At 49.1% G+C, this 18437-nt stretch overlaps 1 protein-coding gene across 21 annotated transcripts in view; it reads right to left on the bottom strand.

The window, feature by feature from the left end:
- Positions 1-18437, bottom strand: part of LOC128875241 (uncharacterized) — a 45202-nt gene that overhangs the window by 19742 nt on the left and 7023 nt on the right. For 19 of the 21 annotated variants that reach the window (XM_054120639.1, XM_054120650.1, XM_054120646.1 and 16 more), the window contains exon 2: positions 3349-5270. In XM_054120639.1, the coding sequence (XP_053976614.1) occupies positions 3349-5229 (1881 nt within the window). In that variant the 5' untranslated portion in view covers positions 5230-5270. Of the gene's footprint in view, positions 1-3348; positions 5271-5366; positions 5607-5965; positions 6066-18437 lie in introns of those variants that run through there. The other 2 variants (XM_054120636.1, XM_054120635.1) reach the window with 2 other exon arrangements.

Below are 18437 nucleotides of genomic sequence, written 5' to 3'. Positions count from 1 at the left end.
GGTGCACCGCGCATTCGTATAGTCGCGAGCGAATCTTAATTACGCTAGCGGCGAAAGTTCGAAGAAGCGCCGCGATGCCATGGAATTTCTTTAGGTCCGATTATCTTTAGACTTAACGAACAGATCCCGGAGCAAATTAGTTACGAGGATCGCAGGTACCAGCGACGACTTTATCGCGATCTTGTTATTAGACGATAAGAGGAGTCCGGTGATCGGTACAATGCTTCGTTACCCGGCGTCGCTTCTTCGCGGGAGACCCGTAATTACGGACCACGTAACTCGAGGAACCCGATTCGAAGCGACGATTACACCGCGTTCTTCACGAAAGGCAATCGAGAGGGCCTTTCGAAATTCGCATAGCAGCCACGTTTCCCGAAATTGTGTAATCGCGCGTCGTAATTAAGATATTTTCCGCTCTTTGACGACTTTCCCGTGGCGGGAACGATCGAAGACGATCGTCGCGAAGAATAAGATGATCGCAGCGAACGGGAGCAGCCGGAGAACTTTCGTAACGCCTTAGACGAGACTTTCTAATTTACCGTGCGACGCTACCGATTCACTTTCACAATTTCGGATTAAACCGGCTCTTGCAAAACATTCGGGGCTCGAGTTGGCGAGAACGCGAGAACGCGATCGCGAACACGCTGTTAGAAGTATAGCGAGGTCGAACGACGAAGAATTTAAAGCAATCCTTTCCACACACCGCTAGAGCACGCCTCGAGTACCTCCTGCAGTATTCCTTTCACCGAATATGCAAGCGATACTGTTTCGGGATGACTCGAACGACAACTGCAAGGCACAACTCTGATAGATTTAACACGTCTTCGACCCTCTAACGACAAGCTAACGGCGCGCGGTACGGAAATCCTGAACGTCCGCATTCGTTCGGTCGAACGTAGCTCGCGCGTACCGTGGAAAATTGTTGTTGGTTCCATGACGCGAACCACGCAGATCGTAACGGAGCACTTTTCAGCGCGTTGCGTTCACCAACGATTTCGGGCACACACAGTTCTGGATTTTCACGCCGGCTTGCCGACGAATCACCACGGACACTGTATCGACGATAAAAACTGTAAAAATCGACGACTTTGAACGATATTACCGACAAGAACATCGGCCACCCACTCGATGAGACGACAGAGCGCGTCTACCTTGGCAACGAGGTCGACGAAAGCTAACGAAAGAACAACAGAGAGCAGGCTAGATGGAAGGAGAGCAAAGGAGCGAATAAGAGAACTCGATGGGAAGGGGAATGCGTACTTCTCGAGCGCCCTGGGACCGGCTCTTTTGCTACTCGCTCGATCTCGATACCGATCGGAAGAATGCCGAGTATAACGCGTCGAGTAACGCGTGTACACTGTACGTACAAAATATTCAAAGACGGGAACGTTGTAACAAAGTGGCTTTTACGATGAGAGATAAATCGAAGATAGATTGCACAATTAAAGGTTCGAAAAGGAGAGATACAGCTATGATGCGGTTAGAGTCGGAAAGGGGGAAAGCGAATGAAGAAGGACAAGGTTTTTCACGACGCGACGCGTAGGTGTCCTACCTGGCCGATGATCATCCTCGACGAGCGGCAACAAACGATCGAAAGGTTTGGGAACCGGCGTATCCACGACTCGGAAGATGTCTGCGTCCGGAGAGACCAGGTTCAGGAAACTCCGGTGTTCTCTAAAGCGTGGACAGCGGGAGGAAATCGTGGGGATACGGTGGATTTCCGCGATTGGCCGTTTCCACCGGACACAGGGAGACGGTTGGCCGCGTACGTGTGGCCAGGTGAAACACGAGGGGAGCAGACGGTGTTCAGCTGGCAGAACGAAAGGTACCAGGCCGATCTAACAGCAAGCGGAGCTCTTGGATTGGACGCCTGCTACCGACGAAAGATCGACCTCGATATCTACGCCCGAGCGTGCTTCGAACGTGACGCTTCCAGACTTATTTTCTTTAGGAAAATTGATTTAGAAAGCTCGAGATCGAAGAAACCTGGTCTCGAGAGTTGCGTATACAAATGTACGTATCCAAGCTTTCAACCTTGAATATTCAAAGTCCGCGTAGATCAAAATCTCTGCGAAACAAGACCATTCTTTTTCCAGAGTCCATCTGAACCGATGCGCACGAAACAGGTAGGTAATAATTTCTGATACACCCCGAACGCTGCTCGAAGCGCAACAAACAGAGACGAGACGTCTCGTCGACGTTGGCTTGTTTCTAGCACGACCTCGATTTTGGTTAAGTCTGTTCCGAGCGGAATAGGTTACTCGGTGTATACGATTATGGGCGGTGCGGTGGTCGTTGAACCGACCGGCTCTCTGATAACTCGATCGTCGTTCCGACACCCTGATAAACGAACGAAATGCTTCCGTTACGCGGTGCTCATCTGCTCACGCGGGACATGCAAATTATCATCGTCGTTTCTCCTTGCCGCGTCGAGGTACGTTTACTATTGTCATTGAACCGCTCGCGCTCGAGCGATATTGTTGCGACTGACGCGCGCGTCGACCGATAACAAAACTTGTTACCGATGGTGTTACGACCGGATCACAAAGTTTCGCAAACGTTTGCCACCGACGATACTACGATACATTTATACAAAGTGGCAAGTGTCGGTATCGCGCGAACTCGGCAATCCAATCCCTTGTTTGCGCTGACACAAATTATGTACCGTGCTCGCATCGACATTCGACGTTTGTTATTCGAAAATAACGTTAGCCAACCTCGAGTCTCTACGCTACAATCGTGTTGTTTGCATTTTCATTTACTATCGCGAACGTTGTTACTTCAAGAATGACAGTTACGATAACCCTATCTCGAGTTCGTATTATCCTGAACGGGGCGTCGAGAAACAAGAATTACTCGAGACCCTACAGGAACGCGAATAACGCCTGGCTCTTTGTAACGCGAAGCGAGTGTATCATCGATTCGAAACGAAAGTGCTTCGTCGGAAACTCCGGTAAGTCAACCAATGATGTACTTGGAAGCTATGGGTTTTGATTTCAAAGTCAAACTCAGAGTCTAGTAAAATTTCTAGTTAAATTTGAAAAGTATCCTTTAATGACAGATTTGAAGTTTGATATCGTTAAGTTAATAAGTTACTGCGAGTTAATAATCGTTAAAAGTACTGCGACACATTGTCCAGTTACGTATTACGAAACACCAAACGGAAACAACAACAACAACAACAACAAATCATTCGCGCAAAACATCGGCAAGCGCAAACATCGTTTCGCCAGTCGAAGGATCGAGCGTCAACGTCTCGAGTATCAGCATTTCGGTGTACTTGGATCCTGCGTCGTAAAGGGGTGGTGATCGCATGGGCAGATTAGTCGGGTAAGGATATAAACTTACGTCACACGTGTTAGAAGAGTCGCTGGCTTCGTCGTCCGGGGTAGCAAGAGGTGCAACGGCGCGAGTTGGAGAGTCGAGGTTTTGGTCCTCCGCGTGGTCGTCAACCGTCAGTTCCGAGTCGTTTCCGGACTCGAGATACTTTGTCTCCGAGACAATTGTCACGCTACTCTCGGATATTACTACTTCGGTCTTCTCGATGAACGTGGGCTCGGAGACCGAGAGTTCACTGGACGATTCCGCAATCGCGTTCTGTTCGTCCGCGTTATCGTTCGCTTCCTCTTTCATTTCCTCCTCCTTGGCACCGATTTCTTCGTCCTCGCCGAGCGAGTTTCTCATCCGCGGATCAGTTTTTCCCGGCGACAGGCTTTCGTACGACTGAAGGTCCTCTTGGAAGTGTCGATCGCTGCATTCCTCGCTCAAAACTCGGCGTTCCGTGTCTATGAATTCTTGAGTACTGGCCGCGTCGGTCGACGCTTCCGAATGACTTAAGGTACCGTCGTCGAAGCTTCTCGACTCCGCCATAGACGAACCCTGAGCTTCTCCTTCCGGTTCAGGTTCCGTTTCCGTTTCCTGTTCTGATTCTGGTACTGGTTCTGGTTCTGGTTCTGGCTCTAGTTCCTCGCCAGGTTTCGCAAAAGTCGAACGCTCCTCGAGATCTTCGGGAATTTTCTCGTCGACCGAGCTGGATGATTTATCGTCGAACGATACTTTGGATTCTTCCCCCACTGGAAGCTCGTTACCGTCGATTTCCGCGTCTTGTTCCTTGCCGGATTCGGCCATTACGGATACGGAAGAGTCACCGGGATTGTTGACATCGGGCAACGAAGACTCCTCGACGAGTTGGTCGGTTGCGCACGTCTCGCTGTTAGTCTGGCATCGATCGAATTCACACAATAGCTGTTCAGCCTGTTCGCCATCTAGACACGTTACTCGTTCTGTCCAGTGGTCCAAAACGTTTGTCGATCGCGACTCGTCCTCCTCGATAGGCTCGGCGTCGGCCTGCACGATGTCCGACCCCGCGAACTCTATCAACTTGGTCTGGACCTCTTCTTCATCTTGGTACTTGTCGAGGCGCGCGATGGGATTGGAGGTTATCCGATCGACGATGGACTCGTGGGTCGACGCGATGGACTCGTCGGTTACGTTCGACATTTCCGGTGATTTCTCCGCGGGGTCCGCGATCCGAAGGACGGGATACGGCGAACACGGATCTTCGTTGTCCTCATTCCGTGGGAATGATCCGTCATCGTCCGCAGAGTCACGCGTGGACCGATCGATCTCGTCCGACGTTGTTTTCCGAATGACAATCGTGCTGCCAACTTCCGGTTGTTCGCTAAATACCTGCTCCTCCTCTTCGTCCCGAAAACCTACAGCAACCGGCTCCGGCTTGACGTTCTCATCGTAGGAGGAACCCGAGATCTTGGTATCGGGTGACACGTGACCGTTCTGATAACTGTACGGTTCCTCGATCAACGAACGATGTTCGCTCTCCGCGACGATGAACTCCGTGTTTGCGTCGACGGACTCCTGTCGCCTGTCGAGCACGATTCTTTTTACAGTTTCCGGTTCGTTCGTCGATGCCTGTCGGTCGTTGGCGTCGACGATCGTCTCCTCCTCGGTGCTGGAGCAGATCCTCAATGCCAACTCGCTCTCGATCAGCTCCTGTAGACTCTTGTCGTCGCTGTTTAGCTCGTTACGCGTATTGTTAGTCATGATTAAGTCGTCTTCGTCATCGTTGGTGTCGCACAACGTGATTAATTGGTTGTTACTCGCGGTTATGTTATCCAAATCTAGCAAACCGTTGTTAGATTGCACACCGCACACTTCGTTCTTCTTGCTACTTACGACGTTGATCGATTTCTTCGTCGCCACCTCCGCCATTATGGCGCGCCTGGATCCTCGGGTAGTCGCACCGTGGATACCTGAAACGAAACGACCATATATAATAGTATCAACGAAAACCGGTTAAGCGTAGACAATTTATCGTTAGAATACGCTTCGCGGATCTATTTGCTCACTTATTTGTTTATTTTATCGGAGTGCTCCGGACGATTTCGAAAGCACGCGCACCGAGATTCTTTCCCGAAGCAGCGGGTGGTTCTATTCTTGGATCGGTCCGCATTCGGTAAGCAACGAGATTCGCTGTTCCTCTCAAGGGTCATCGCGTAATTCGCAGCAATCGCAACGACAGGGATACAAATCGTGTACCGCGTTAATCGCCGCCGTCGACGCCGACGCTAAGTTCTCCGCTCATCGAAATTAACGGAAGATTCGGACGTGTGGAACTCGGGAAGCGGTACAGGCCAGCGACGATGGTTGGCAACGTAAACCCTCCTATTATTAGCTATTCGCGCGTCCGTATATTTATGCCGCTGCGACGGAACGTATTTCGAAAATGAAACCTGAAACTCCTCAAGGATATCCGACCGTCCCTTTCTGGACTCCAAAAACGCGAGCGCGTTCAATTTTCGGTACGGGCTCTCTGGGAGTAAAGCTAGTAAAAAAGGTTACGCTGATGTTGGATATTTACCCTTTATTTTTCCAGTTACCGAGAGAGTCGAAATCGCGCGAGTGCGCGACCGCGGTATTTCGCGATGCGAGTTAATTCTATACGTACCGACGTTACGACATCTTCGTCGTTGACGAGGAAACGTAATACCCCCGCCAGGTTCGCTAGACCAGTCGGTATGTGATTCGTGAGATGCTCGAGCAAGGATCTATAATCGCGGAGATAGCAATTGCTTCGTTTTCGCAAGGTTGTAGCAAGTTTTCGGATCGGGTTTGTCCACCGAATACGCGTAAACTACCGAGTGCAAATTGCTCCAACGGATAGAAGCCGAAGGCTCTTGGACGTCTCTTTAATGGCTACAGTTATGATTCCGTTACTCGACTGTGTCGCGTGGATGTTTTTAGCGGTTCATGCGGCAAAACGACGCGGAACTATATATTCGCTTAAATTGGTCGTTAAGGAATACCTAACTGTCTCGTCAGCGTCGATGTATCGTAGCGTTACGCGAGTTATCACGCGAGGCTCGCAGCGAACGGCTTGTGATTTCGGATGCGATTGTCGTTTAGAGAGTTATCGATTATTTATTCGAGTTTCCTAAATTGCGCCCAGGAACGGTGATCCGGACCAATCGTTATCGATGACCCGATAAATTCCAGGGTGTCGTGATTCGTCCGCCACAGTTTATAAACATAGAAGGAGAACGGTCGCGTCAGTTCTGTCCCACCATAAACTAATGCGCCGCGGTAAAATTAGAAAGTGCTCGCAGCGGAGTAGCGCGCTTGCGCCAAGCACGAGCGCATGCGCCCTCATCAGGTTTTCCCATGCTCTGCAGCACTGCGTGATATTTAAAATTGCGCGAAGAAGACTTTCAGGCCTGTCGTGTCGTAGTCGTCGTCATCGTCGTCGAGGCTCTTAAAAATCTTTTGCGCGTTGCCTGTTTAATTTAATCTGCCTTCCTTTCTCTCGTTCGTTGCATCTCATTTTGTCTCTGTCCGCGTTGCGGGTACTCTCTCTCTCTCTCTCTCTGCTTTTTCTCCTTCTTTCCCTCTTCCCTCTCTTTGGTCGACGTTTCTCCGAGGTCGTTCTTCGGGTTCACGACCGGGACTATAGGAGCTGAGATCCCTTCTCTCTTTCTCCCGGATCGCGGCTACTCTCTCGTTTCAACCTCTCTCTATTTTTAGAATGACACACTACCGGCGATTCAATGATGCGCGAGAGCCTCTCCTCTCTGTACCGCGGCTGGGAAATCCTCTGCCCAAAAGTGGTGGCGGACGAGACTACTTTTTACTCCGATCGCCGCGGCCGGGGTAACGTTCCCACGCGTCGATTCCGTTTCCGAAGTTTGATCGGTTTTTGAAAACGTTTGTAGTTCCATCTATCGAGATACGTCAGATTTTTAGCGATTGTGTCGCGACAAGTTTTGCGGTCGAAAATTTTCTGACAATCGAAGGAGAAGGTGTCCGCGAACGAAAGCGCAAGGTTCAAACGTAAATTGCTGTATCACGTACAGTTTGCGCAATCATTCCGGATGCTGGAGCCAGCGGCGGGTGAACGCACGCGAGGGTGTTCGTGCTTTTGTCTCGTTTCTGCGCCCACTTCAAGTGTTGCAACCGCATTATAATTGCGCAGTTCGACGAGTGCGCCAATTTGTATGGCGCGCGCGTACCCTAACGATAACGTTCGTCTAGCGAAATCTTCCGTTAACGGAAGCATAGGAATATCGAATCGAGAAAATAAAAGACAAAGAACGTAAATTACGTATCCCGAGACTAACAGTTCCCGACGTACTCGACTTTAGAGGCAGCGTTGAACGTTACTCGCTGTTTGTTTACATTCGAAGCGATCAGATGTGTCGCAGGGAAAAAAACTAGGTCAGTTACAGATTAAGGGAAACGGTGGTATCGCGAGTACGTAGAATGCGAACGGTGTCGAGTAACTTTTGTTTACAAATAGTTACAGGCCTTGCAAAGGTTGTCTAAACTCCGAATGTTTGATCGAGCGAAAAAGAAGAGACGGTAACGAGTTCGGATTAATAAGGCGCGCGTTAATCGACGAATTTATGTAACCCGCGGATCGATGCGGCGCGAGTGAAAGGGATCGATTACCAGCGTCGTCGACTCACCCGTGCGTCGCGTCGCGCCATGGATTTACAACCGCACGCGAACCGCACCTGAGTACAACGAGGACGTAATCGATAATGGAAACTTTACTTCCTCGATTCGCGTTCACGCCCGTCTCATTAGGGACTGCAGTCCTTCCTTTTTGGCGTCAACGAAGGAACCTCTCTCGAAATAGTATCTTCTTGTACGCTTTGGGTCGAGAACCGCGTAGAATCCATTTCCGGCGACTATTCATCGAAATCCGACTAGCATTCGGACGGTCGTGAAATTTTCCGCGAATTAGATAATCGTTCAACTACCGGTTGACCGACCTCAAACGATGACTCGGAGTTTTCGCGACGATTGTCGACCGAAATTTCTACCGCTTTTTTCAGATACGGATGAACCGTTATTCGGCAAGTGGGAACATCAAAGGAATAGATTAGCGACTAAATCGTAATCCCGCCGGAGACGAACGTTCAGGCGCGTTCGGGCTGCTTTTCCTCGGCAAAGTAATTGCCTGGCAAAAAGTGTAACGAGTCTCGATTACCAGAGAACCAGTACCGTACAACTATTTCTGGATCGTCCTTATGTTCGCGCGGTTAAAACATCCGATCGAATGTCCGGAGCTCGGTCCTTGAGCTTCTTACGGCGAATACCTACACGCTTTTTATGCGAGATAAACTTTGTAAAAATTCGCTGCTGTCTGCCGACTCCCACGTAATCTCAGGAGTACGGTCATCGAACGAGGAATTGCTTATAAAGTGGATCGATTTCAAATACGCTACGGAAGAAAACAAACATTAATCGTAAGGTTGTTTTTCGCTTGAATTTGCATTCTATTTCGCGTTATTCTCTGAAAATCGCGTTCATGCACGTGACCAAAAATGGAAGACGAGAAACGATGCGAGATCGAGTGAAAAATAAGATTTATCCGGATACCGCGGCACCGCGGTGCACGACGCACGCGAGCAAGGAATCTTCCGCGTGCGTGGACGCGGGTGCGTGTACGAACGCGCGCGAGCGAGCGTGCACGGTGCGTTTTCACTGCAACCCGAGTGTGCATAAGGCGCGGCCCCGGTCTCTCGCCGGTGTCCTCTTACAGATTTCTATGCAACTATAATTAGGTAACCGACACCGGTCTCCGTAGGAATCCCTGTTAGCCGTGAAGCTATGCCGGCGCGGAAAGTGGCGCGAATATTTTCGGCGCGAGGAAAGCCGAAATTAAACGCGCTACCGCACTTTTACCAGCCTCCACCAGGCCTATACCGTCGCGCGCGTATACTTAACTGGCTTCCTCTTTGCTCTTTTTGCCTTCTCATTTTGTTTGTCTCTTTTTTTTCGGTGCAGTGCCGGGACAATCTTTCTTCGTTTTGCGCGGCCGGGTTTCTACCAGCAATGGCCTCGACCGTACCTTCGTTCGCTTCGAATCGTCTCCTCTGCAGAGGCCATCTGTTGCGCAAACACCCTCTATAGGTCACCAGACTGTTTCGTAATTCCCACTTGCTCCAGTCCAGTCCCTAAATCTCTGATTTAGTAACGCACGATCGCCTATTCATTTTATTCGAGGGTTCGAGTTTCACTCGATTTCGATCGGATATGTTAGCCGTTCATATATCTTGCGACTAATTAACTTGGTCGTTTATTTCGGATCCCTTTTAATCCTTTCCGACAAAATTGTTTGAAAACTTGCGACAGAGAAAACCGAATATGCCCGTCGCTAGTATCGAGAGCGACTGGTTGCGAAGACAGAGAGGGTGGGGATTTACATCTTCCCTTTCGTTCTCTACTCGTAGCGAGTCCCCGATACAATGGACACCGGAGAAACGCTTCGGTACCGAACGTGGCCCGTTTCCAATCATTTCTGCCATTTCAAACAATTGCAACGGATTTTTCGATCGTAAAAGCGCGAATTATATCAGCAACGAATGCAACGAGGGTTCGGATTTATATAAAACCGAAGAAAAGTCAACTCAGCATTAAAAGGCGGATCGCGGAGTAAGAAAAATTGCCTGGCGTTGGTTCAAATATTCGAGGAACGAAGAAACGTTTAGGGATCCGGTAAAAATGGAGTAAGAATGTAGACGGAGATCGGCTAAGTTACATTTATCGTCCACGGATGGCTTTCGTTTCACCGGAAGTGCGAAATTCAGAGAAACGCAATGTCCCGGTAAAAAGTTGAACGAGCCGCTCCATCGAAATCCGGAGACAGTTGGAGTCAACGTTGCAACAGAAGGAAAGGAACAGGACGGACTTAACGAAGACGAAACGTTGTTTCGCAGAAGCGTGACAAATTTACCCAGAGGCCACCGCGGAGTTCGTTATCGTGATTAATAATCGCGCAACAACAACGCCGCAGGCCGGTGATCGCGTGAGTCGTCATACGAGCTACCAAGAAACACTTGCATCCAGACGGACGTCGTTCGACAATTGGCCTGGCAGACGCCCGATGTCGGTATGCGTTCTCTGATATTCCACCGTGTGCGCTGCCAGCGCGGCAAGTTGCACTTAACGAGAACGAAATGGAAAAGATTCCTGAATGCTCGCGCGAAGCTGGCATACATCGATTCTCCGAGAATCTCCGTTTTCGGAGCAACGCCACGGCCGCGCGCCACAGCCGCGTGCCGGCAGGACCGAGATGATTCGCGATTTTTGCTCGAACTAAGTAAGCCGCGAGATCCTGAGTGGTGTTTCAGAACCGCTGAAAAAGCGATTTTTATCGCAGCAAAAGTTGTCTACCTTCTTCTCCATTTCTTTTTTTTCTAATAACATTAGACGTAATAAGAATCTGGCACCGTAAGAATTTGGCATCGAGCGCGTTTCGATGACGGAAATTTGCACATCTCGAGCGGATAAGGAAATCATGAATGTTTGAAAACGTTTCGCAGCGATAAAGCAGCGCTGAATTTCGGTTGGTTTTCGCTTTCAAGGTATCTGGATGCTTCGAACGCGCTTTTATCCCTTGGCGTTTGATACGTAAATTCGACGACCCACCACCCGCTCGTATTGCTTTATTTGCATTTAATGAAGTTTCGTACTTTTTTTTAGACATTCGGTTCAAAAATAGGTTCTATAGCAAGGTTTACAGATTTGCGTCTACGTTTATTAGACTAGGGAGGAGAGCTTTTCGGAAAGATGCTCGGTCGCGGAACGAGTTCTCGGTTTTCCGCGGGGCCAAGTGGAATCGCGATGCGAGAGGAGACGAGCGGAGACGAGCGTAGCCGAGCCGAGGAGAGCGGGTGAACGACCTGCGGGGAATTGGTATTCGCGGCATTCCGTCGAGAACGATGAGGATGACCGACTCTGCGCGCTCCCCCAATTATCCTCGTGCATCCCCGGACAATGAATGAGAGAGTCTCGCTCGGTTTCGTTTCTTCCTACGACCGGTGGAGCGGTGTCCAAGGTCACCGGAAGCCGCGGGAGAAAATTAACCTGCTTCTCCCGGCTTCGACGAACCTCGGGAACACGTGATTCTTGGATTCTTTCTGCTCCTCTTTTGCCCACCTTTTCCCCTTCGTCCTTGACTGCTCTGTCAATCTGGTTCTCCTTATCCGTGTCAGTCGTTGCGAAAAACATCGTTTGATTACCATTGGAATAGGTGTATTACGTCGCTACAAGGATGCCTTTATTATGGTTATTAGGGTCACGATGAAGTTTCATTCCATGGTGCTGACTCATCCAAAAAGTGAGTCCGGCGATCCTTTGATCGCTGTGTCGAACATTTGTCGTACAACAAATGCAGCTTAAATAGAGAGATCGAGTTTTCGCGTTGCATCGTCGCGTTTTAATTTCGTTGCCGAGGGCTGGAGTACAGATTCGGAAAGAGTAGATATTTATTTTCACCGAGTACGAGATCCGTATGGGGATCAACCAGCGACCACGTGTTCCGTTTTGCAGCTGCAGTTCACATGGTCGGCGAGAAAGTCAGCGTTGCGTTACGTTTACGTGTAACGCTCGATTATTCCGCTCCTACGACTCGCGCGGTACACTGCCCGAGAAATGAACTTTTTATTTCTCGAATCGGACGAAAGCACGCGCTTTAAATATTTTCCTGTCTGGAAACGTCTAATTCCACGGTAGCGCGCAAACCTCTCGTTCGAACAAGAACGTCGAGTCAAGTTCGCGCGACACGCTCGGTGGTTGAACGAGTCGCACGTGATAATGCAAACGAATGCAAACGACTCTACGCGTTACGTCATAAATCGTGTTCGTTACTTTCTTTTCGATCCGACCTCCGACAGAGCAAACGCCGCCGTATAAACGGATGGTGTTTACAGAAATGGGAAACCTCGAGTTGAAATACATTTCCCTGAAACAGGGGAAAAGATTGGGCCCGACCGTGGCAACGTCCACCGATGCAAGACGCCATCGTTCCGTCGTCGGGGAATTAATGAACCGATGTATTCGGGGTAACGCTGCGTTTAAAATATTGCGGTAGAATGCTCTGCGTGGACCTAGCGATAAATAAGCACTAAGCGGACGACGAGTATTAGCACGGAGGCGGACGTGGTTTGACGCGCGCGCGCGCCAAGTCGCTACAAAAGTCCGAAAGCTTTGTATGGAAAGCGAAACGACTCTGAGAATTTTCCCGCGGGGTCCTCGGTGACCGCGAAGCGAAGCCATCGTCAGGACGAGACTGAATTTAGTCCTCGGTTACAGAACCGCGGAGTTCGTATAAATAGCTCCCTGTCCTCGATTTCTCGATGAGTAAATGAACCGGATTCCGAGACGCTCGACGAGCAACAGATGCCTAACACAACAGTTCGATTCAGTATCGGCGATATCTACCACGTGAAAAACCCCGCGGTCATGCGCCACGCCACTTGTACAGCTCTCTTGTCTCTCTCATCGGAGGTCTGACAAGTTTGACGATCGTACATGACACCTATCTCGATTCCGACCGGCGAATCATGCAAAACGAAATACGAGATGAGAAAAGAAACAAGTCGAGGACCCTGTTCCAGACAACAGGCGTGTTGTTGCGAAGGGAGTCGAGGAAGTTCTGGATGTGCAAAGAACGCTCGAAATGTGCGTCGAGTAAATTAGTGATACGTTCATTTTTAGCGTACGTCATTGGAAGGATCGTTTCCCGAACGACGAGTAACGTACGCGATTCCGCGAGGGACGCGAAAATAAACCGGGCGCGTGGGACGAAGAGACCGGAAACGCGTTCCGTTCGCCTCCTTCTACTTCCTATCGTTCCGATGAATCTGCAGATTCTCGAGGGTCACCGTGTACCAATGGCATTCGCGTAACAGGTCTGCATCATTCCAATCGCCTACGTGCGATTCGTTGCGACAACAACGCAACGCATCCTTTGATGTAACTGGTAGCGTGATACGCGCGCGTTGCTTAGTAATTTTCGTCGGCGTGTTTCTCTTCGGCGGAAAGAATCGCGGCTGTCGCGCTAAGAGCTACAGAAGACACGCTATTGTGTAATAGCGGATGCTAAATTGCGACGCGTCCGCTAGAAGAGAAAATGCGGCTCGGAAAACTCACTCGACGATCATTCAAGCCGTCCGTCGCGTCGGCTTCGGCGCCGCGGCGTCGCGTAGCCGCGTCCGCGGGTGATTGAATCGTATTCGTCACGAAGTCACGTGGTCCAAGTCGATAACACCGTAAGATCAGGAGTATCGCAAAGTGGTCGGTTAATTACGGATCGTCTAATAATAAATCGACGAGCATTCAGCATCGAGCCAATGATGTATTTTTGCAAGGTGCTTGGAACCGATGCAAAACAAGCTGACAACTCTTTTGAATGCGTCATTGCGTAGTCCCCGAAGAGCAACAGCCAGCCAGAGATTGAAACGCGACTGGCGTTCTTTGTGAATCAATTGCGATCGACGCGGCGATTATAACAGTAGAAGGATGAATTGCGAGCGAGCTGACTCAACCGTCGTGAAATGAGGATGTATCGAGCGTACGAATCAAAATGATCTGAAACGCGCGGCAGACCCAATTTATGATCGACGCTGCGATTAAACGATTAAAGCGAGTCTTTCTCGCCTCTTCGTTTTCCTTTGCAGAATATCGCTTACCAACATAATTCTTAATTGGTTAGAGAAAATTCTTTTTGTTATTCTTTTACGTAAACGGGCGTTGGCTCGGGCGGGTTTTGTCGCGACGCGAAACAAAAGGAAATTAATCAATTTTCTAAGCTTTCTCGATTAGAATTTCGCAATTGATTCGCGGAACAGAGGATCGCGAGACCCTCGTTCGATCGCGAATTATCGCTGCTTGGGTCAACGCGCGCATTGTCGTCGGCGAACGATAACCTCTTGAACGAAACGAACGTCAACCACCAACGTGAGTTTTCACTTCCTGTAGAGGAGGTTCTCTCAATAAATGCGGTAACCACGTGGCCGTAAACGCATGCACGCGTATAAAATCGCTGGGTCGGTGCTCTTTAATGCTTTTGTTCCCGGTGATGCGCGCCAAAGATTGGTCGATCTCTTCGTTTTCCGAATTGTTCCCGCAATTCCGCTACTCTTGTTCTCGTTGACCAAACAAATTCGATAATCGATCGTTTCGTAAGATGCTCGATGGATACGCGTAGTCATGGCTATAGTTTTCCAATACAACAATATTTTAAACGATGATATAATTTGTACGGTGTACCGTGACCTTTTGCTACGAAATATCCATCGTCGGTCCGGTTGGAAGAACAAAGACTACGAGCTCGTGTAAAACGACGGGAGTTGGTTGCTTTTGTTCCTCGGCTTGTTTAACTTGGAGCGCTCCGTTTTCGCGATAGAACAGCGTGCTGGGCGTGTCGCATCATTCGGACACGCTCGTAAATGCATCATCCGAGTTTCGAGTCGCCGATGAACGCTAAATGCGTTAGAATAAACGCCGTTTAAACGACCGGTGTCCATTTCTCTTCCGACAACTTCCGCGAACGAAGATGTTAAACGACGAATTAATTTCAATCGTGTTGGTAGTTAGAAAGTTTCGTTTTTAAAATCCAATTAACGTTCCTTCAGTCGTGCGTCTAATTTGTTCGAACTTTCTGTTTTCTTTCGGAGCAGTGTCGCTCGAGGCTTTATCCGTGGTTTCGTAATCATTCAATGGAGCACGCGTGCATACGTATGCGCAACGGATTCTTCGGCAGCCACGTACTCGGTCCGTCGAACGAGCTCGAGGAATCGAGCGGCCGTGAACGAGGCAACGATCTCCAGAGCTAGTGAATCGAACCAAGGAATGCGAGCTCGTTGATTCAAGAGTGTCGTTTGAAAAAAATTTCTGCCCCTTCCCGCGTGGCGAGCAATTGGGAAGCTGAAAAGCGGCTTTGTCGTCGATCTCTCGACGGTTCTCGACATCTTTTTCACCCAAATCACTCGAGATCGAAAGAGACGGATTTCTAGTTTTTTCGTTTGCCTCTCTTCCAAACTTTTCCTTCGTTCTTCTCCTTCCTCCTCCCGTAGTAGTTAACTAAATCGATTCGGCTACCGAGGTATCTCAATCGTTCCTGGCCGTTCGTTAAGCATCGTTTACCTTTATCGCTCCGTGCGCTTAACATTCTTGCAGCTCAAAGCGATTCTTAAAAACCGAATGGAACGTATCGCTAATTACCCAATGCACGCGCCATTAAGCCTGCGCAAGAGTTTCGGAAGCACATTACCGATGCACTTTCCGAACGTTGTAAATCGATGCGATCATCGTTTCTGACCGAGGAAACAGTTTCGAAAGAATACGCAATTGAAACGTAGACGTCGCGATAATTAACGGTTCAGCGAGGGTTGAGAAATTCTCGGGTTTAAGCGTTTAATAGGTTTTAAAGCGAGACGAGGCGAGGCGAGGCGATGCGAGGCCAGTCGAGGCGAAGCTCACGATTCCGTGCCTAAATTTACGCACGACAGATGTAATAAAGCGTGTGCTCGCCGTTTTACGGTATCCTCTATCCGGGATTCCGAATAAGCAGCGACGCAACCGTCCGCTCGCGTCGCTTTGAATCGTTGCCAGCCACCTTTCCGTGATTCTTCGAAGGCGCCAAGGTGCGACCGGCGTCGTGGAGGAACGTTCCCGCGGAAGGTGAGGTAAAAATCTTTCGAACTGGGGAATTCGAATCGAAGCGCCTCGGAATTCTCGACATTTTTTCCAAACGAGAGAAACGTCAAAGATAAACAAATTGCAACCGCGACGATGTTGGAACAGCTACTTTGGGATTCCAGCACGATTCTTCGTTGTTAGCTCGTTCTTTTTCGATAGTACATCGTCGAGTTGGTCGCGTTCGTCTCGTCTCGTCTCGTCTCAACGCGACGCGACGCGGATATCAACGCCTCGATCGAGCATACGCGTCCGAGAGAATTCTCGATACGGCGCAGTCTCTTTTCTCGTTCGACTTTCACCGAGCATCTTCGTTTCGAACGTCCAAGATTGTAACCTGAGCAAATTACTTGCAAGTCGAATGGAAATTTAGCCAACGTTATAGGTGCCCTCTATTCGATTCGGTAACTCGGCTGCGATAGAATTCACGTCGACTACAGAGTAGCGTAATCGCAAGCGTGGAGATGACAAGAAAAATTCTTTTTCTTAATTTCGATCTACTTCAGAATAATTCTCGGTAGAATCTAATTTGCCGAGAAAGCGACGATCGAGCCCAGTAATACTTGCTAGGATGAACGCGTCGCTTTCCCGGCTCATCGAACCTCGTTCGAGGCCTCAAAGTTCGCGTGTTTACCAACGTCAGGACGAAGCGTCTTCGCAAGTAGGTTGCGTATGGTTTGGTGAAATTCGAGAAGAGATCGCGAACAAACGAACGGTTATCCTCGATGAGTAATTGCGCACCCAAACGACTTCGCGCCGGTCCACTCTTCGATTCGACGAGCCTCGATCGACGCGCATTACCAACGAAACCATACCCGAGACACAAATTGATCGTCTAAGGTACGAATACATACGATATCGAAGAATCCGATAGCGTAAGCGGCTGTGTATTTAAAATTGAGATTTACGGTTATTTTGTTCGAAGAAGAGATGACGGATGGTGCGAAACGACGCGACGAGTTTCCATAATAAACATCAGCTCAAAGAAATTTGTCGTGACTCGTGGGTGCTTCGCGTCACGTTTCCGACCGATCCGATCGGTTCAAGGGATTCCGCGGAATGCTCGCGTGACTCACGGCAAACAACTAAATGGTCAGGTTTTCGATAGTCTGATTCAGGGCTCGGCCTTTACACCGTGTCTAGCGTAGAAGCATTTGTTCGTTTTCGACATCCTACGATTCGAAGGTTGACTTTCATCTTTGTATCCGAAACCATGGATCGATGGTTCGAATTTTTAACTCGTTTAGAAAACTTTAAATTCGGCTATCCGCATTCTCAATCCACGGAGCACAAGTTATTCATGTTTTAGACGTAACGAATTAGCGGATTCTGGGGTACGAGGTAAAAATCAACAGACAAGTGTCTTCCCTTATGAATAATGCATCGTTCACGAGTCTCCGCGCGGATAATAGGTGATCTTCCGAACAGGCTCCTTTCTACTCATCGAGCCCAGGTAGCATCGGCATCGTGACGAGAAACTGTATCTTCCTACGATATTATCTGGAGGTTGAATCTTTCCGCGCGAACAGTCGCTTTCGATCCATACGGGCATGCAAAACGACTCCGCTCTACGAGAGTCTACGAATCCGCGAGCGATTGCTCGTGGCTAACAAATGTTTAAAATAACCCTGGCCAAGAAGTGCTATGCCGCCTGCAGCTCTTAAATCGTTTCCACGCGAGAAAAACAGAAAAGAAAATACGAGCGTGTGTGTACATAAGCGTATTTTTAACTCCTGTTAGCCGTTTCTCGAAGCGATACCTCGACAACTGGAACGATAGACCCGCACGATTTTATACTCTTAGCCCTCTGTACTCCAATAATCGCATCTCGAACGGAAGTTGTCGACGGTGTACGGTTCTAGCCAGGGAAGTCTGTTTTGAAACGGAAAAGTAGCCATATAGATAAAAAATCGAATCCACTCTTACATTCGAGTTGTCCAGCCACGTGAGTTTCGGAGCCAAGAATGTTTGTAAGAACGCGTGCAAGAATTCCTAAAATTTTACGAGCGATCCGTAAACTAACCAAAGGCGCACGCAACGACGTCGATGAACGACGAAAAGCGTATTCGAGGGTGCGCTAAAAGTATACTTAATCGGCAACGAATCGCGAGCTTGGAACGCGGGTTCTTGTTGATGAAAACGTCGACCGGCTCCGAATCTCTGCAGGAACGCGCGCAATGCTTCTCGAAGTTTTACGACCGGTCTATAAAGTAGCTCGAGGTACGGTAGCGTCGTCGAGCGATGACAGAAATCGGTCCTGTCCCTGTTTTGGAACGCTCCTGGCCGAGAATAGAACGTCCCAGAACGAGCTTTCCGCCTCTGAGTCTACCGGTAGTAAACCAAAGATTACGCGGTATGTTTTCCTATTATTATCGTTGCTTTATCGCAGCGTATTCGATGTTTAAAACAGTGTGAGATTTTATTTTCGAATAATC

The sequence above is a fragment of the Hylaeus volcanicus genome, chromosome 4 (genome assembly GCF_026283585.1).
Source record: "Hylaeus volcanicus isolate JK05 chromosome 4, UHH_iyHylVolc1.0_haploid, whole genome shotgun sequence".
NCBI lineage: Eukaryota > Metazoa > Arthropoda > Insecta > Hymenoptera > Colletidae > Hylaeus > Hylaeus volcanicus.
The sequence above is the reverse complement of the archived record's forward strand: the minus strand, read 5'-3'. Positions and strand labels throughout refer to the sequence as shown.